At 33.2% G+C, this 20826-nt stretch overlaps 5 protein-coding genes across 5 annotated transcripts; 1 reads left to right on the top strand and 4 right to left on the bottom strand.

Moving 5' to 3' along the window:
• The first annotated feature begins 707 nt into the window (after positions 1-707).
• Positions 708-2703, top strand: LOC107362190 (sialin-like). Its single transcript, XM_025160906.2, has 4 exons — positions 708-1614; positions 1692-1838; positions 1913-2045; positions 2117-2703. Exons 1-4 carry the CDS (start codon positions 829-831, stop codon positions 2566-2568), a joined length of 1518 nt encoding a protein of 505 aa, XP_025016674.1. The 5' UTR covers positions 708-828; the 3' UTR covers positions 2569-2703.
• Positions 2704-3121: 418 nt separating this feature from the next.
• On the bottom strand, positions 3122-5394 carry LOC107362722 (sialin). Its single transcript, XM_015929840.3, has 4 exons — positions 4461-5394; positions 4243-4389; positions 3834-3966; positions 3122-3755 (listed from the first exon to the last, which is right to left on the bottom strand). Exons 1-4 carry the CDS (start codon positions 5247-5249, stop codon positions 3313-3315), a joined length of 1512 nt encoding a protein of 503 aa, XP_015785326.1. The 5' UTR covers positions 5250-5394; the 3' UTR covers positions 3122-3312.
• Positions 5395-11704: 6310 nt separating this feature from the next.
• On the bottom strand, positions 11705-13074 carry LOC107362191 (vesicular glutamate transporter 1-like). The gene is made up of 4 exons (XM_015929208.3): positions 12439-13074; positions 12224-12370; positions 11920-12052; positions 11705-11844 (listed from the first exon to the last, which is right to left on the bottom strand). The coding sequence occupies exons 1-4, from the start codon at positions 13072-13074 to the stop codon at positions 11705-11707; spliced, it is 1056 nt and encodes a 351-aa protein (XP_015784694.2).
• A 2289-nt stretch (positions 13075-15363) lies between these two features.
• Positions 15364-17660, bottom strand: LOC107362786 (sialin). Its single transcript, XM_015929917.3, has 4 exons — positions 16757-17660; positions 16547-16693; positions 16022-16154; positions 15364-15943 (listed from the first exon to the last, which is right to left on the bottom strand). The coding sequence occupies exons 1-4, from the start codon at positions 17552-17554 to the stop codon at positions 15483-15485; spliced, it is 1539 nt and encodes a 512-aa protein (XP_015785403.1). The 5' UTR covers positions 17555-17660; the 3' UTR covers positions 15364-15482.
• A 328-nt stretch (positions 17661-17988) lies between these two features.
• On the bottom strand, positions 17989-19348 carry mRpL46 (mitochondrial ribosomal protein L46). The gene is made up of 4 exons (XM_015929918.3): positions 19064-19348; positions 18856-18995; positions 18644-18786; positions 17989-18442 (listed from the first exon to the last, which is right to left on the bottom strand). Exons 1-4 carry the CDS (start codon positions 19294-19296, stop codon positions 18065-18067), a joined length of 894 nt encoding a protein of 297 aa, XP_015785404.1. The 5' UTR covers positions 19297-19348; the 3' UTR covers positions 17989-18064.
• Positions 19349-20826: the final 1478 nt, after the last annotated feature.

Genomic DNA, 20826 nt, shown 5'->3' with positions numbered 1-20826 from the left:
TGGCTCAATTAAGATATAAAATAGCATTAGCAAGTGCTTGCAGGCCATTTTTAACTCGATCGGAGTTAATTAACTATAATTAACTAGGTAACCAAAATGTAGTAGATGAAAAAGCAATTGAAAAACTTATTGATGTTTCTCATACAAAAATTAGTATAAAACTAAAGCTTGTGGTCAGTATAATCAATCGGCAAAATCCGAATGCTCAAATAATTATCTGAATAATTTAATAATGGTTATTATTAGAAAATTCAAATTTCGCTCATTAAGTTTAATTTTTTCATCCATATATTGCCTTTTTATAAACAAATCTAAAGCAATTGTACTGATTTCAGGATTCATAGCGAAACATAATTCTAATTCTAATTAATACTAGTTAATCTTAAAAGGGTTTGGCGGAATCGTATTTTAGATTCTCTGATTCCATCAAGCATTCTCAACGCATCAATTTATAATTTTTGTACTTATTAGTAATATTATAAATATGAGATAAATATTAGATTATACTTTTTAATAATAGATCAACGTCAGAAATCGTTTGTTTCAATGTTCAGTGATCACAAAGATTTGCATCATAACAAGCGATTATAATCAAATTGCAGCACAAAAATAAATTCAATGCACTGAGCTAAATCCCGGAGCTTATTCAAATAAGAAAGAGATTAATGAAGAAAGATGATGAGAAAAAGCACCAAATAGCTGAGACTGAACAAAACTTATTTATTTAAACAACAATCGGCAAACGTTATAACAACATTTCCTTGTTGAAGTTATAAACATTGAATATTTCAAGTGAAAATCATCAACTCGCAACCAATTATAACTAAAATGGATCGTACGAGAGGCAATAGTGTTACTTCAATCAAGTCAGGGATCGCAAACGTTGCTCGATTTCGTTGGTTTATATTTATTCTTACAAATGTCGCCATCTTCACCAATTTCTCTGTTCTCGGAAGTTTTAGTTTAACAATAGTGGCTATGATTGGTAAGAACAATGAACACACAACATCAATCGACGCAATCAACTCAACAGTCAACGTTACAATTACACCTTTAAAATCTGGAAGTGTCCATGTTGATTGGTCAAATGTAGATAAATCTCGAATGCTTTCAGCCTCTTTTTGGGGGAGTCTGGCCATGGCTGCATTCGGTGGTCGAATTTGTGAATTATTTGGTCCAAGAAAAGTCGTATCACTATCGCTTTTGGTAAATGGCTTGACGACCCTTTTATTCCCAGTTATATCAATCCACAGTTTTATTGGAGCTTACATTATTAGGATAATCAGCGGAATCTGTACTGGAATTGTTTTACCCTCATCTAATGTCATTGTATCTAGATGGGCCATAACTTCGGAGCGAACACTTGCAAATGCTGTTGTAACGTCTGGTGGTACACTAGCTAATCTTATATCACTGCCTCTTGCTGGTATTTTGGTTGATTCCAGTTTCCTCGGTGGTTGGCCGTCAGTGTTTTACCTCTTTGGTGGACTTAATTTGATTGTAGCCATCATCTGGTTTATTGTTGTTTATGATACTCCTGAAGTTCATCCATATTTAGGTTCTGAAGAGTTGGAAGTGATATTGAAAAGTCGATCAGTCAGTTCAGGAGGTTCAGTAAGTAATTAATACTCACATCGCTTCATAATATGCAATGGATATTAATCTTTTTATTTTTTCGGACATTTTGAAAGGTCGCAGTTCCATGGGGCAAAATGTTTACTTCAATTCCCATAATTGCTTATTTAATCCCTTCATTCACTTATGGTTGGGTGATTGCCGTTGTATCTGCTCAATTGCCATCATTTTATGAAGACATCCTCCACTTTTCACACACTGGAGTGAGTTTTAATTTGTTTTCTAATCAAATAACGACTTTTTAAACAAAAATCTTAATCAATTGTATCAATAACAGAATGGATTTGTAACGAGTCTTCCTTGGTTGGTTGGTATCGGAGCTCAACTGATTGGAAGTGCAGTTACAGACAGAATAAGGAAAAACAGCAATTTTTCATTAGCATCTATTCGTAAAATTGTCACTGTCATATGTAAGTTTCATTACTCTATCATCATTTGAACCGTGATTTTTATTTCCAATTTGTTTTTGCTACTTTTTTAGCACTTGGTAGTTGTTCAATCGGTTTAGTAGCCATAACATTGTTAGGAAAACGAAGGATTGCCGTCGTGTTAACCTTAGCCATTGCTAAAGGATTTGGTACTCTATCTGTCGCTGGAAGTGGAGTTAACCATTTAGATATCGCACCTTCATTCGCTGGTACATTATCTGGTTTTAGTGGCGGAATGTTAAGCATAGCTTCATTGATTGCTAATGAAGCAGCCGCTCATATTGTTGGTAAAAATTCATCTCAACAAAACTGGTATCAATACTTTTACATATCAGCTGCAGTCAATATAGCCGGTGTGATATTGTTTTGTCTTATGGGCTCTGGAGAGGTACAAAGTTGGGATCCAGCGTCATCGACCAACAGACAAAATGTAAAATCGGAAACTCAAAATGACAGAGCAAAGACTCGAAGTAATGATGTAGAGCTTTCAACAGTCGATTGTTAAATCTTAATTTATTTATTGCTTCAACGGAGAGACATTTGTAAGCTATCGGCTTTTCCTACATGATTTTTGTGTTTCATGCAAATGTGAACGAAAATAAATGATTGCTGATAATCAACGTTCAAATTCAATATAAAATTTGTCTATTTTTTGCAATTGTCGATTATAATTCATCAAAATATACATAAATGTATGTATCTATTAATACATGAATAATATGAATAATTGAATCCTGATCTTGCATAAAGTTTGATTATTTTGGACCGCCGGATGATCGATCTGATCAAAATGTCAAACTATTAACTAATAACTGGATCAAAACTCAGATTTTAGAAAATACAGAAAATACTAAGCTGATCTACCATAAAAGGTAAACATTACTGAAATTTTAAACAAAGTCAATCGAAACAATTTGATATTTTAATCTGAAAGTGATTTTATAATGAAAGATGAGACGAATGACAAAGATCCTGAATATTATAAATAATGGAAATTAATGGATCTGATTCAAGGAACTGAAGGAAACCAAATCAGAAGGAAGGAACGAATAGGTGACTTTATCTTCATAGCATCTCTTCATAATTATAATAGTTTGTTTACATCAATATCAGTGAATAAAATGGATGAAACAATGAATCTCAATGTTATTATATCTAATGTCTATTTCATGGTATCTTATAGTATCTTATGTCATTTATTATAATGAAATTCAATATGATCTTTATTCGGATTATTGTTTTCAAGAGATTATATGACCATTTGATTATTTTCATTAGTGATTTTTTGTGACTTTAAGCTTGAATCATTTGATTTATCACTTTGCTTAGGAGCTGATGAAGGATCCCAACTTTGTGTTTCTCCTGAACCAAAGAGGACAAACACGATTGCTCCAGCAATGTTTATCACGGCGCTTAGATAAAAGAAATAGTACCAATTTTGAGCTGTTGTTTCATTCCCAACGATCTGAGCTACACCTTCATTGGCAGCCAATGATGCCACACTGCTCAACACTGATGCAAATCCACCCAAAGTTCCAGCAAATGACGGAGCTATGTCGAGATGATTCGCACCAACACCAGCAATGATTAAACCTCCCAATCCTTTGGTAATTGACAAGGTTAGTACAACAGCCATTCGTCTTTTACCAAGGAGAGTTATTGCAACCAATCCACCAGATACTGTACCTAAACCTAAATTAATAGATAACAATATTTACCCTTCTCCAGTCTTTATATTGAGTGTTAAAATTATACGGTTGTTATACTCACCAAGTACGGTAAGAACCTTCCGTATTGCTACAGTAGAGAAGCGATTAGTTCGACGCAATTTATCAGCAATTGTACTTGCAGTTATTGAACATAGCGTTGATAGCAACCAGGGAAGACTCGATATAAATCCATTCTGAAATTGACACACAAAATATTTTTGTTTTAAAAGTGTTATCATTTATTAGCTAGATTTTTTTTCTCTGTCTTGTGCAATAGTGAATTTCTCGAATTAGTTGAATCCTTAATACATTTTGTACATGTTGGATAAACAGAATCATTTTTGAGCAGTAAAATTTTACGGAATCAGCTACAGTTATATTTATATTGCTAGGCTATTTGTATCAATTCAATTAGTTTTACGGCTATATTTACGACTACATGTTGTTAGTAAATGTTGATCAAAACTTACCGCTGTGTGTGAAAACCCAAGAACCTCTTCATAAAATGAAGGAATCTGAGAGGAGACAGTAGCAATTACCCAACCATAAGTAAAACTATGAGTCAGATGTGCAAATACCGGTAATGATGTCAACATTTTTCGCCAAGGCACTTCAATCTATGGGAAGAATGAATATTTGAATATTTTGAGAAGTTGTTATAAGAAATATAAAGGTAAAATGTACTTACTGTATTTCCTGATTTGAGTGTACGATTGGCAAGTATTACTTCGAGTTCTTCAGGACTTAAATATGGATGCTCCTCGGGAGTGTCGTAAACAATGATATACCAAACGACAGCAAAGATTAAATTAAATCCCCCAAAGAGGTAAAACACTGATGGCCAACCACCAAGGAAACTGGAACTAACCAAAACACCGGCAAGCGGGAGGCAAACAAGGTTACCAATCGTAGCACCAGCTATTACCACCGAGTTTGACAAAGTCCTTTCACTTGAAGTGGACCATCGAGAGATCATCACAAAGAGTGAAGGTGACACTAGACCAGCACACATTCCTTGGACAATTTTAATCAGGTAAGCTCCAAAAAAACTGTGCTTTGCTATCAAGGGAAATAGCATGTTGGTCAATCCTACGAATGCTAAAGCTAAGGATACAACTCTCCTTGGACCAAATAGTTCACAAATGCGACCACTAAACAGTGATATTGCCAGAATTCCCCAGAACCCTGCTTGTAGCATACGATCTTTATCCACACTTGTCCAGTCAACATGAATTTTACCCGTTGATATTGGAGCAATTTTGACTGTAGATGTACCATTTGCGTCAAAGAGTTGTGTTGAGTTGGTTGGATCTTTCTCAATCATAGCAACGATTGTTAAACTTAAGCTTGTCCCAATCAAAGAGTTAGCAAAATTAGCGATGTTTCCAAGAATGAATATCAACCATCGAAATCTGGCCACATTTTTAATCGCTGATTCAATTGAAGCAAAACTCGAGCTGCGGTGAGATTTAGACATTCCAGAACTTATTCAAAAAATAACAGTTACGAATGGATTATTTTGAACGTTGATAAGTTCAGTCTCGTTAATGTCAATCTAAATCAAAAACGAGTTTTCACAGTTTATTCAAAACCAATCTTTATCAAGACAATTGATAACTGACAAGTTTTGTTCAATTTGAAACTCTTTTATATCGTATTATACCAAATAATCATTGCACTGATTCACACTTTTATATCCGCACTTGATTTAATACAGCTAAGGATTAAGAAGGAATCAAATGATTTTTCTATGCCTAATGATTTAATGATATCGAGCTAATGATTCTTTGCTTAAAAAATGCTGTTACTGTTATTAACTTATTATATTATATTTGCTTGAAAGGTTAAGATCAATTTTATACTAGCTAATAAAATTATTTCCAAAAATTTTATTAATTTTTATGATGATTTTTATTTTGATTAAATGATTATTATTCTCTATGTTTACTAATCAATATTTCTTGTCAATAATCTCAAAAAATTCAGTCTCATTCATCATTTAAATCAAATTAACTTAATCAACTACATATGTATATATTAACCGCAAACCAGCCGAAGGAACTAAAATTACTCGTTTTCAATCATTCTTCTGTAACTATAACCTTCCAAAAAGGACAATCAATGGCGAAACTCTTCATCAAAAAGATCTCGATGCCAGAGCTTGAACAAACACTCGAAGCTAACATCTTAAGAGGACAATCACCTTGATGACTATGACAGCAATAATTACACACGAAGACATTAGTGCAATTTGCAGTTTTATGAGAAAACATACAACACCGTTCACAAACAGTTAAACCAATGCTATCATAGAAAGGGGTACAACCTTGTCTCCAACTAATAAACCCGTCACGCTCAAGAAGTATGTCGCGATTCTGTCCACTTATCTGCATAACAACACGGGACAAGTTTGTATTGGTTGAGATCACACTAACAACTCTTGTTACCTCGTCCGTGTTCAAATCATTCTGGAAAATCAAATCTTCACTTAATCCAGCAAGATCATCTTCTCCATCTCCAAGACGAACAAAGAAAATCCTTTCACGTCGAGGCGGACGGTCCAAAACGAAAAATCAGGAAGATGTTGCTCGATAACCCGACAAACCTCTGTTTTATAGTGATTTCGCCCTAATCCTATGATTACACGATCCGCTTTGTACTTTAAATAAAATATTTTGGCAGGCCAATTTTCAATACTTTCAATAACAGGGGTTAGCAAATCACGTGTGTTTACCTCTGGGTCATGCACATTGTTAGGCCGGTTGAACAAAATTAATTCCTCTCGCCTTAGAACACCTCGACAACTTATCCAACCTCTCCTTTTGGCCTGCTGTTCACGCTGTATAGAACTGAGAACTTCTCTGAACTGATACATGAATAATTTTAACAATGAAAAACACAATGGCACATCAAAAAAATGAAACTTACAGGACTAGATACAAAAACAGAAATAACAACCCTTAATTTACATACTGTCTCAAGATCTGTGACAAAACCCAACTCGGTTAATGAAGGCCTTATTAATGGAAAATAAATTGAATAGTAAATATGAAAGGGTAAACCAAATCAACTAACAAGCTTTAATTAACGCATCTTGAAACGAGAAGAAATGTAACAAAAACTGGATAGAAACAAAGTAAAGCTATCTCATACCAAATTTCAGTAAAGCAATAACAAGTAATAAAAACTAGTAAATAAGTCGCAAACAAAGAAATTGACACTTACTTGTTACTAAACTTCAAACTAAACAAAGCAATATAAAGCAGATGTGTTCGCTAAAATTCACGTTCAAACAGCTAAGATAAAGACTACTTCCATTACTGTTACTAGTCAACACTAACTAGCACAAAAGCTTTGATCCCTGCCTTTACAAAAGAAGTCGTAAATCTTCTGAAAAATGACAAATAAGATTACATAAACAACCCAAACGGTCATAGCAAATCAAACGTTTGCCGAGTTGATACTACTAACTAGTGATAACGGGTAAAGTCGCTTCTCACAAAACTTGGAACCAATCACAAACGTAATCTCTTTGATGTTACCGCTAAAAGGCTGAGAGTTGCATTATATAACCGAAGATAAAGACAAAACTTATAACTGAGAACACGTATATAAACTCAATTCGTGTGAATATTTACACATTACGATAAATTACAGACATCTTGTTACATCAAACTATTGAACTAAGTCGAAGTTTAAATAAAATTTGATAAAAACAAATATCATCACTTCACCTATAATGAATACAAACGAAATTAAAACTCTTAAACAACTGTTAGATATTCTAAACGTTGAAAAAAACCCGAATGATGCTTACATAAACGAAAAATTATCCTCACTTAATCAAGAGCGATCGAATCTAATCACTTTACTTAGTAAAGCTGCGATTCATACTCGTGATCCGAAACAGAAAGGTTTTACTCCATCATATATGGCCAGAATGGACAGAATAAACAAAGTACTCTATACAAATGAACCGATCGTTATAGCTGACAACATTCTTGAACCACTGACGCAGTAAGAAATCGAAATTGAAACCTTAACAAACGAAATCTACGCCTACCAGGAGACTCATCAGCAACAAACCCAGGTATACGAACCAATAGCCTCGACCTCTGCCGATACGCAATTAGTACTGCTCCCTAATATTGCACGTCAACACACGACATCCGATACAAGAAATGAAGCCCATTTGACTGTCTCGAGCCCAACAAAAAGACCTATGGTAACTGTCGCAACCGATGACACTTTTACTGTTACACAACCAAAAAACATCAAATTCAACTCGGTACAAATCAAAAGCCCACACATTTACCCGTGGGCTGCTACTGGTGACAGAGGTTACAGTATTCAAGTAACTGGTCCTGAGTTCAAGAGAGGAATGTTGACGGAGTACATTGGTAACATAGATGAGTACTTCGGTCGTCTAATATCGCTGAGTGAGAACGATAACTCTGCTACCATAACAGTAGACAGAGAGGAAGGACAACGAAAATTGACCGAACTGATAAACTCATCAAATACTGGAATGACCGCATCAATCAATCCATTAAGATTTTCAATAATCAAAATGTAGATCGACAAACGTCTAGCTGGCAAAGACTGGAAAAAAACAGTTCAACAACTCAAGGAATTTTAAAGATAAAACATTTGAGTTCTGGAAATTGTTTGGTTCTCAATTTGCAAATTTCTGCCTCGTTGCGATCACCGTTGACCCAATGATAAGAGACCATATATTACGAGTTTTAAACGGTAAATTGTGGTTTAAAGGAAAACTTATTGAAGTTATTGATCACTTCTCATTACGAAAGAGCTATAATTGTGGCTCTTGCAGACATTGGATTTGTACAGAAAAACAAGAGCGATGCCTAATGTGCTCAGGTCCTCACAATTACAGAACCTGTAAAGCGTTTACCCCTAAATGCCCGGTTTGCAAAGGCGAACATGAAGCTTTTGACATTAATTGCCCACAAATGAAGGAAGCAATTGATCGACAAATGGAGAAAGTTGACTACACATATACTGAGATAATGTGGCAGAAAGGTTTCTAACCTAATATCAAACTGGGAGCTTCTATATCCACGTATTTACCCTATTTCACAAACACTTAAACATAATTACCCATCTATACAACATCTAGACCCACCCATACCCTAGCTAAAGATAACCGGTAAAAAGGCTTCTCTTGAACAAACCAAAATCCAACCACTTGATGCACAGACAAGCAACAGGTAACAACAAGATGTCAACAACCGTTTCTAAACTATTAGATGACAAACTTGAGCTGTTGTGTAAAAGGGAGTTCACTGTCCTAGGTTTCTCAACCGAGTTGGAAATTGAAGAATACAAGAACTTAATTGAAGAAACAGTGACGCTACAACCAATGGACATCATCAAGAAGTTCCCGTTCACTCAACGAATTAAAACATCAATACTAATACTATCTCATATATTACAGGACCAAAACAACTTTACAACTCGCAACCATATAACCAATCTATGTTCATCACTTAACCTTTTGGATGCTTCACGAACCATTGAAAACCGCATCTCAACATACCTGGACATACAGATTCTACTAAATATTTACAACCAAATTTTTAACCCGTATGACTGGCTAGTTCCATATATAAAGACAGAATACATACATCTTTCGGGTAAGACTAAACGCCAAATAATACTTAACTGTCCAACCCCGAATACACTCTTGGAAAAACTTAAACAGGGCAACCCAGAATATCAAGTGGCCATCACAGATTGGTACTTCCTAAATCAAATAGGACAAATAAACACAAGTGCTGAAAACGTCAGAATATTTGTCAATACCATTCAACAGGAAGAGTAACTTTATGCATTCTACAAAAATATTGGAACGGAAGAGTTCAAAATAACGATATTCATGCGTACACCACGTCAATACACATTATTCAAGCAAAACAAATTCTTGTTTGAAGTGGCTGGACAACAGATCCAATCTTCATCACAGGCAAAGTTTCGTATCTGCTCGAAATGTGGAAAAGGATACTCAGGGGGTCACCCTATCAACACTTGCGTTTAATAACACGAGCCTTAAGATCATTAGTTTTGAGTATCTCCTGACCTTGGTTCACATTTGTTCACCCTACATTTTTGGATATGTGGAATGCCTCGCGAATCCACCGTTCTTTTACTCGATAATCATTAGATGTCTTGTGTCATGCTAATACAAAAAGTGGAATCTACAGATAAATCCATTGATGGATTGCCATCAAAATGGAAAGCCTTTAAAATGCTCATTTTGCATCAAAGTCATCCTAAATTTTCCCTATTCTTGGTTCCATACTTTTAATTATTTGAGGTGAATTTCCGATTAATTTTAAATTCACTTGGTTTTCTTGAAAAATATCGGTGACAAGTCCATCTATCGCCTGAAAAAATATAAAGATTAACATTTTTTACTTGATCGGATTTAGTAAATATGATTGATTAGCTAATCAAAATGTAGTAGATGAAGCAGTTAAAAGATGCCAGAACTTATCGATGTTTCTCATACAAAAATTAATATCAATCGAAAGCTGTGCTAATATCATATGCTAATCATATATGCTATCATATAATCAATTAGCGAAATCGCAATTTGAAAAATGAAATAATAAATAATAAACTAAACTAATACTAATGATTAAAATTTCAAATTCATTGATTTTAGTATGTATTTTATCCATATACGGATTATATAATATAAACAAATCTGATACAATTGTACTGATTTCAGAATTCATAGCGAAAAATATCTCTAATTAATGCTAGTTAATCTTAAAAGGGTTTGATGGATTTGTATTTTTAGATTCTTTGCTTCAATCAAGTATTCTTAACGCATCAATTTATAATTTTTACACTTAGATATGAGATGAATATTAGATTATAATTTTAATAACAGATCAATGTTAGAAATCATTTGTTTGAATCTTCAGAAATCACAAAGATTTGCATTATTACAAGCAATTCTAATCAAATTGCAGGACAAGCTGCACTGAGTTAAATCCAAAAGATTATCCAAATAAGGAAGAGATTAATGAACAAAGATGACAACTAAAAAGTACCTAAAACTTAGATTGTTTGATAGGATAAACTTATTTGTTTGAACAAACTGAAAAATAAATCTGCATACGTTAAAGGATTGTAAAAAGGTGATAATGAAAATGATGAAGATGAAGATGAAGATGAAGACGAAGATGAAGACGAAGATGAAGGTGATGATTAAAGAAACAGTGTATAAATACAATGTAGACTGATTAGTTTCAGGCATTTGTCTGAATTTCTATTTCGTAGACATTTCTAAGACAAAAATAATGCGATAGTGCAATTTACTTTTGATTATTAAAGATGTATTTTATAATTTGTTTGAATTCGTTTTAATTGTAAAAAGTTTGCAATCCTGACCTGTCATCTTTCATTGTTATTGCTACCTATTTTTGTTAATCATGTTAATTTAATCATTGAATCAAACAACTATTTCATTAATCGCAGATTTCAATGAATAAAAATTTTAACCCAAACAAAATAGAAATACATCAGTCATTATACATGTATTATTTAAGAGTAAATATAATCTTTATTTAAATCATTGTTTTCAAGAGATTCTGACTATTTGTTTATTATTTTCTGCATTGCCATCAGTGATATTTTGTGACTTTAAACTTGAATTATTTGATTTATCACTTTGTTTAGGAGCTGATGAAGGATCCCAACTTTGTATTTCGCCAGAACCAAAGAAGCAAAACACGATTGCTCCACCAATGTTTATCACAGCAGTTAAAAAAAAGAAATAGTACCAATTTTGAGCTGTTGTTTCATTCCCAACGATCTGAGCTACGCCTTCATTGGCAGCCAATGATGCCAAACTGTATAAAACTGATCCGAATCCACCCAAAGTCCCAGCAAATGACGGTGCTATGTCGAGATGATTTGCACCAGCGCCAGCATAACTAAACTTCCCATTCCTTTGGCAATTGACAAGGTTAGTACAACAACCACTCGTCTCTTACCAAGAAGAGTTATTGCAAACAATCTACAAGATAATGAACCTAAACCTAAATTGATAGATATCGGTCTTTACTTTCCAAAGCACATATTGAGCGTCAAGGTTTCAGAGTTACTATACTTACCAAGTACTGTAAAAGACTTCCTTATTATCGCTGTAGAGAAGCGATTAGTTTGGCGCAATTTATCAGCAACTGAACTTCCAGCTATTGGAAATAGCGTCGATAACAACCAGGTAAGACTTGACAGAAAACCATTCTGAACAAAGATTATTAAAATAATATTATTATAATAACGTTCTCTCTAGTTTGCTTGAGTCACAAGACTTGGGATGCCTGGGATATATTTATATTAGTAGGCTATTTATCAACTAATAAAATTTTACAATCATATTTTTAAAAGGCAGAGAAAATGTTGATCTAAACTTACCGCTGTGTGTGAGAAATTGAGAACCTCTTCGTAAAACGAAGGAATCTGAGAGGAAAAAGTTGCAACTACCCAACCATAAGTAAAGGTAGGAGTCAGGTTGGCTATTACCGGTAATGATGTTAACATTTTTCGCCAAGGCACTTCAATCTATGGGAAGAACGAATAATTTAAGAAATGTTATATCAAAAACAAAACATAAGATAGAATGAGCTAACTGTATTTCCCGATTTAAGCGAACGATTGGCAAGTATTTCTTCAAGTTCTTCAGCACTTAAATATGGATGCTCCTCGGGAGTGTCATAAACAATGATATACCAAACGACAGCAAAGATCAAATTAAATCCACCAAAGAGGTAAAAGACTGAAGGCCAACCACCAAGGAAACTGGAACTAACCAAAACACCGGCAAGCGGGAGGCAAACAAGGTTACCAATCGTAGCACCAGCTATTACCACTGAATTTGACAAAGTCCTTTCACTTGAAGTGGACCATCGAGAGATCATCACAAAGAGTGAAGGTGACACTAGACCAGCACACATTCCTTGGACAATTTTAATCAGGTAAGCTCCAAGAAAACTGTGCTGTGCTATTAAAGGAAATAGCATGTTGGTTAGTCCTACGAATGCTAAAGCTAAGGACACAACTCTCCTTGGACCAAATAGTTCACAAATACGACCACTAAATACTGATATTGCTAAAATTCCCCAGAAACCTGCTTGAAGCATACGATCTTTATCCACACTTGTCCAATCGACATGAATTTTACCCGTTGACGTTGGTTCGATTTTGACTGTTGATGTAACATTTGCGTCAAAGATTTGTGTTGAGTTGGTCGGATCTTTTTCAATCATGACAACGATTGTTAAACTTAAACTTGATCCGCTAACACCATTTGCAAAATTAGCGATGGTTCCAAGAATGAATATTAACCATCGAAATCAGGACACATTTAGAATCGCTGATTTGTTTGAAACAACGCTGCTTCGATGTGAACTAAGGCGAGATTCAGTCATATTGGACTTATTCAATCATTACAAATGGATTATTTTGAACGTTGACAAGTTCCTCGGTCTTTTATAACGTCAATCTAAATCAAGAAGAGTGATTCTATGAATAACTATTGATCCCAATTCGTAGCTTTTTTATAGCTTCGTATTATATCAAATAATCATTGAATTAATTCTTTATCTTATTACCACCCTTAGATTAATTTAGCTAAGGATTAAGCTATACTTTCGACGAAGTGCTGCTTATTATGAACTTATTACACGTATCACGTAAAAAGTTTGGTACAAGTTAGTTAATCCTTTTCTCAGAAATCATCTGTTCAATAGATCCGAAATTTTCGATAAATCATTATAATGGTCAATTCCATTTCAAAAAATATTTTGATTATTATTATTACCCGTGTTTCAGCAGCTTAAATGCTGCAGTATTGAATATACTTCATGCGTTAAGTCATGTAATTCTAATTGCGTTCATGAACTTCTTTCTATTAAAACATTTTCCAATTACCGCGGGTATGCTAATAATTTTTAGGACTTGTAAATCCTTTGGAATCAATTATTCAGGCAAATTAACTTTTGAAAAAGTTCATGAATTGCACCAGTATAATTGCTATCGCTGGCTAGTGAACTTTCATCTTTGTCCCAATCAACATATTTTTTTGTTCAATGAAATGATTTTTTTGGAGACGTTGATTCCAGAATAAATCAAAATATAATCTTTTGCCTATTTTATGATTTTATTATTTCGCTAAATTCTGATATTTCTATTCATAAAAAAGTAAAGAATAAAGAAGATTGAATAAATTTGATTTTCCAAAAATTTTAATCTTTGTTAAACAAACATTTGTAAATATTTAAGATTTTGTGGTCAAGAAATCGGAATTGAGAAAATCTATTTCTATGGGTTCGATCTATTGTGAGAATTCCATGATCTCAATATCTGGGTCCTCTTCAATGACAGTTGCTTTCTTGATTTTGGCAAATAAACAGTTCGATATTTCCTTCAGTACCGCAAACTTTATTTATTTCTAACCCGGTCTAAATTTCAATTAATTTTAACAAAAAGTAAAATATGTCTGATAAGCTCTTTTGATCATTTTGGTACATTTATGTTCTGACCCAAAACAAGATAATGGAGTATTTTTACAGATCTTTGGCTTTGAAAACATTGGTTACATTTATTATACATTGGTCTTTATCACTAATTGAATCAATCAATCCTTGAAATTCTGCCATGTTTATCAGAAAACAATTGTATGCAATTTCCACTTCTCTAATCTACAAAATAAGCCTAAATACGTCACTCTATGTCGACTAGAAGAAGAGTTATTACGCTAAAAAGTTTCCCGCGATAGCGTGAGACTGCCTAATACTAGGTGGCAAAGTTAACAGGGAAACTTTCGAAACTTAACAGTCCGCGATGAGAATCGATATTTACAATATTCGCTCTCGGCCATTCCATAGAGAAAATGTGAATTTTTGTTTAGCTTTCTTTGATTGATATCACGACAATTTAATGTTAGCCACTCGTACTCAAAAAAGAGGAAATATCCAATAAGTCATTCAAAATTTGAAAATTAAGAACTATTTTAACGAATAATACGTAATGGAAAACTTTGCAAGGTACCAACCGACTCAATTAAGAATCTTCTTTAATATGGCGATACAAACGATTCAAATCAAATTAATTCTGAATTTCATGATGCTTACGATCGGTTTCGAATGGTGAATTCAGCAACTTTGAACGCAAATTGCAAATGAACGAAAACTTGAACAATCTTTTGTGATACATCATTGTATAAAACATTATTGAAATGAGGCTATTTTTTACTATGAGTACTATCGATAAATTGTTGTCGTATGCAGGTAAATCAAACTAACACCAAACAATCTATAGAATGGCCGAAAAAATATTTGAAATATCTAATCCCATCGTGGACTGATAAAACTCCCGATAGTTTCACTATTGACTTTGACACCTAGTATTTAGATCAATATAAGGGAATAACATGAATGAAATGATGCATTGATCTCATTTAATCTCTTTATTGTAATCTTCTTATTATAATAGCAAAACCTAAAGAGACGATTGATTCGTATTCAAAAATAATTATCTGGTGACTGCAAAATGAGTTATTAATCAAAAAAACATTTAATTTTATTGCAGATTTCAATGGATTTATAACACAAATAACAAACTAAAAATTAAAAAATTGTTAATTTAAGAAACATCTTGATTCGGATTATTGTTTTCAAGAGATTCTGACTATTTGATTATTATTTTCTTCATTGCCATCAGTGATGTTTTGTGAATTGAAACTTGAATCATTTGATTTATCACTTTGCTTAGGAACTGATGAAGGATCCCAACTTTGTGTTTCGCCAGAACCGAATAGGCAAAACACGATTGCTCCACCGATGTTTATCACTGCGCTCAAGTAAAAGAAATAGTACCAATTTTGAGCTGTTGTTTCATTCCCAACGATCCGAGCTACACCTTCATTGGCAGCTAATGATGCCACACTGCTTAAAACTGATGAAAAGCCACCCAAAGTCCCAGCAAATGACGGTGCTATGTCGAGATGATTCGCACCAGCACCAGCAATACTTAAACTTCCCATTCCTTTAGTAATTGATAAAGTTAATACAACAGCCATTCGTCTTTTACCAAGGAGAGTTATTGCAACTAATCCACCAGATACTGTACCTAAACCTAAATTAATCGATAATAATCTTTACTCTTCTCTAGTCTTCATATTGAGTGTCAAGATTTTACAGTAGTTATACTTACCAAATAAGGTAAAAACCTTCCGTATTACTGCAGTAGAGAAGCGATTAGTTCGACGCAATTTATCAGCAATTGTACTTGCAGTTATCGAAAAAAGCGTTGATAGCAACCAGGGAAGACTCGATATAAATCCATTCTGAAATTGACAGACAAAATATTTTTCGTTGTGTTAAACATGTTATTAGTCATTTAGCTAAATTTTGTTTTTTTGTCTTAGGTTGATCTGGTTATTGTTTCACTTACATAATTAATTTATTAAACTTCGATTAGCTACAATTGTAATTTACTTAAAATAAAATAACTTGAATAAAGTATTCTTTCAACCTTTGGTTTAAAGTTATGTTAAAAAAATTCAATTGTAAATTTCTCGAGTTAGTTGAATCCTTAATGTATACAAAAAGTCATTTTGATCAGTAAGTTTTTCAGTATCAGCCACATTTATATTAATATTGCTAGGCTATTTATATCAATTTTAATAAATTTTATAAACTGCCTTGTTTTAAGAGAAAAATTTGGATCTAAACTCACCGCTGTGTGTGAAAACCCAAGAACCTCTTCATAAAATGAAGGAATCTGAGAGGAGACAGTAGCAACTACCCAACCATAAGTAAAACTAGGAGTAAGATGGGCAAGCACCGGTAATGATGTCAACATTTTCCGCCAAGGCACTTCAATCTATGAGAATAATGAATAATTCAAGAAATTATTATAATAAACATAAGTACATTTTGTACTTACTGTATTTCCTGATTTGAGTGTACGATTGGCAAGTATTTCTTCAAGTTCTTCAGGACTTAAATATGGATGCTCCTCGGGAGTGTCATAGATAATAAAATACCAAACGACAGCAAAGATTAAATTAAATCCACCAAATAGGTAAAACACTGAAGGCCAACCACCAAGGAAACTGGAACTAACCAAAACACCGGCAAATGGTAGGGAAACAAGATTACCAATAGCACCACCAGATATTACCACTGCATTTGACAAAGTCCTTTCACTTGAAGTGGACCATCGAGAGATCATCACAAAGAGTGAAGGTGCCACTAATCCAGCACACATTCCTTGGATAATTTTAATCAGGTAAGCTCCAAAAAAACTGTAGGTTGCTATTAAGGGAAATAGCATGTTGGTCAATCCTACGAATGCTAAAGCTAAGGACACAACTTTCCTTGGACCAAATAGTTCACAGATGCGACCACTAAATAATGATATTGCTAAAACTCCCCAGAAACCTGCTTGAAGCATTCGATCTTTATCCACACTTGTCCAATCGACATGAATTTTACCCGTTGATGTTGGTTCGATTTTCACTGTTGATGTTCCATTTGCGTCAAAGAGTTGTGTTGAGTTGGTCGGATCTTTTTCAATCATGGCAACGATTGTTAAACTTAAACTGGATCCAATCAAAGCGTTAGCAAAATTAGCGATGTTTCCAAGTATGAATATCAACCATCGAAATCTGGCCACATTTTTAATTGCCGATTTGATTGAGGCAACGCTGCTTCGATGTGAACTGAGGCGCGATCTAGTCATTCTGAACTTATTGAAACACTAACAGTTAGTTACAAATGGATTATTTTGAACTTTGACAAGTTTCTCAGTCTTTTTAACATCAACCTAAATCAAGAAGAGTGATTCTATGAATAACTATTGATATTCAATTCGTAGCTTTTTTATATCGCATTATATCAAATAATCATTGAATTAACTCTTAATCTTATTACCACCCTTGAATTAATATAGCTGAGGATTAAGAAGAAATCCAATGATTTTTCCATGCTACCGAATAAATGCTGTTTCCATAATGAACTTAATTATATTTGCTTAAAAGGTCAAGGTCAATTTTACTCTAGCTATCAAAATTATTTCAACTGATCTCTTCATTTTTATCAAAGATCAAATGTTTATTATTCCCTTTCTTTACTGATCAATATTTCTTGTCAATAACCTCAAAAAATTCAGTCTCATCCTTTCTTTAAATCAATTTTATTAAAGATATTCCTTAATCAACTATATACAAAAAATTGAATTCTACAGATAAAACTAGATTCTAGCTCTAATTTTTGATTCTTCATTTTTACGAGCGATAACTTCTAAGGTCTTTCTGACGACCCACGGTTCAACATTATCAATAACATAGCTTCTTCTGATAGCTTTCCAAAATTCTTTAGGGATGATTTTCCTCGCTTCTTCGATAGTTAGCCATTGAAAATCGTTAAAACGGGATTCATCTGACTTTATTGATGCATTGCCATCAAGATGAAAAGCCTTTAAAATGAAAATTTTGCATCCAATGCTTCCTAAATTTTCCCTATTCTTGGTTCCATACTTGTAAGTATAAACAGCAAGAGGTGCATTTCCGATTACTTTCAAATTCACTTGGTTTTCTTGAAAAAGATCGGTGACAAGTCCATCTATCGCCTGAAAAATATAAAGATTAACAATGAATAATGATAGTTCTATGAGCAAAATATAAACTTAAAACAATCCATCAAAATTTTTCCTATTTACACTTAGATTCATCTATAGTAATTTAAGAAAATGATCTATTTGATCAAAATTTCTCTAAGAAACCAATGCAAGATTGTTTTAAGAGATTTAGAGACTTTTCATGATATTTACTTCTCTTAATGACGATTGATTTTCAATTTTAACCATAGGAAGTGTCCATTTATCACTGTTTCCAACTTTCATGCTGGTAAAAAACAATAATCTTCGGTCAAGACATCGATTCAGAGATTTTGTATTATTGGTCTCGTCATCTTCTGTATATTTACAAGAGAATGAAAAATTAAAATATACAATAATAGTCTTCTCGTAAAAATGGTGCTTACTTGTCTTTTTAGGGTAAAATTCAAGTTTTTCCAATTCACTAGCAAATCGATCTTCAAACTCTTGAGCTGTTTCCAGCGATGCCTTGTCAAAATCCTCAGAGGAAACTTCAACACCTGATGCTAACCTTTCCTGTCTCTCTCTGAAAAAAAAGAATGAAACAAATGAACATTTTATGATCAAATTAACGTTAATACAATTAATACATACTTGTCACGGATGATACGGACTTCATGATCACTCAGAAGACTTTTATTAGCTTCATATTTAGCCATTAAATTGTACACCGCTTTTTCAATCATGTTCATTTCTGGAGCTATAACAGGCCTCCTTTCCATGCATAATGCAGCAAAAATGTCCCACTTTGGAGTTGAACTGCATCTTCTGACACTATTAATAATCAAAGTATCACTAAATAGGCACCTAATTAATCTTGATTGCATCCTAATTGTATAAATTATAAACACAGCTTCTAATCAAAACACAACATTGTTTTCACATTTGTTTGCTGCGTTACCATGGAAGCAACACACATGTAGCAATAGATGGAGCTAGAGGCAAATAAACCGCGATCTTCGTTACAAAAACAATAAAATTATAAAATAATTAATAATTTTTGTTTCTTTTTCTGTGTATAAAATTTTCTCTATTTTCTCTGTCGGATCAAAATGCTGAGTAATTTGCGTATTTGCTCATTTCAATGAAAACGATGCTCAAGAATTTAAATAAAAAAATGGTAAAGCCTTTATTTAAGTTACGATTTGTGAAATTCAATTTTTCATCATAGTATTGAAAGTAACAAAATTATGAACATTTCATTATTTTATTATGGTCATTAAATGTTTAGTAATTAAAACCGATCTAATAATAGATGAACAAGCATAATGATAACTGAGATTTTATCCGTAAAAGGATTGAATACAATAATTTTGGTTCAATTGACACTTCAATGCTGTTCATAATACATTTTACAATAAAAATTTAAGTGTAATATTGCATCTTTTAATTTTGTCGTGATATTTATTGTGAATCAATTTTGAACAGCCTTGTACTTGAATTTAAGAATAATTTGTGATTATTATAACTATTGATTTACATGAATACATTCATGTTCTGCATTTATATTTGATCACCTTGTAGATGAATAAGAAATAATCAGAATGTTTCAAGTTTTGAAGCTTCTTAATCACAGCAATTTACCATTAAATGTTTACCTCCTTTTTTTCAATAGCAAAGATCAACAATCAGTTATATAATTACTTAACAGTTATGCCTTTTGATAAATGATTTTAAAAATTGATTTCTATTATTTTGCCTCCAAACCATCATCAATCAAGGAAACAAGAGCGATGATGGAATCTAATTCAGTAATAACTCTCAAAATGCGACTCTTTGGTTAAAGCTTCTTCTTTTATTTTCAAGGCAAATCCTTTAGACGCTATTTCGTTTGTTTTTAAACGTGTTTTTCGCGATTTCATAGATTTCTTAGTAATTAAGTTTGTTTTAATGTTAATTTGCGATTTTTTGAGTTAAATTATATCTAGACTTTCAAAAGATTTTTCGGCTGTATGAATAGACCGTTGAGAGGATCGCATTTTGAGAGGATTGCTGTAAATGAAAACAAAATGTAAATATCAAGGTGGACTAATACTGACCTTGGGCTAGTTTCACAATTTACTTCTGGTTAAATTTCGTTCTGTTTCCTGATAAATGATTGGTTCAAGAGAGGAAATAACAAAAGTTAATCATAACTACCATCAAAACAATCCTTCATTTCCAGGAAATCGTTGCTTCTATTAAAGCTACCTTACTTGAAAAATAGCGAAGAAAACTAAATTCTGTTGTTTTGATCAGATTCTGAAGCGACTCTTTTTTTCCGCAAAACAAGTCAGAGTTTTTTATCTGGGAATTATCTAAATGGAGTGATATAAATGACTTCCATGAACATTGCGAAATGGTGAAAAAAGGAAAAC

Source organism: Tetranychus urticae, chromosome 1, assembly GCF_039701765.1.
Source record: "Tetranychus urticae isolate SD_2017Ah chromosome 1, NJAU_TeUrti_SD_1.0, whole genome shotgun sequence".
Lineage (NCBI taxonomy): Eukaryota > Metazoa > Arthropoda > Arachnida > Trombidiformes > Tetranychidae > Tetranychus > Tetranychus urticae.
The sequence above is the reverse complement of the archived record's forward strand: the minus strand, read 5'-3'. Positions and strand labels throughout refer to the sequence as shown.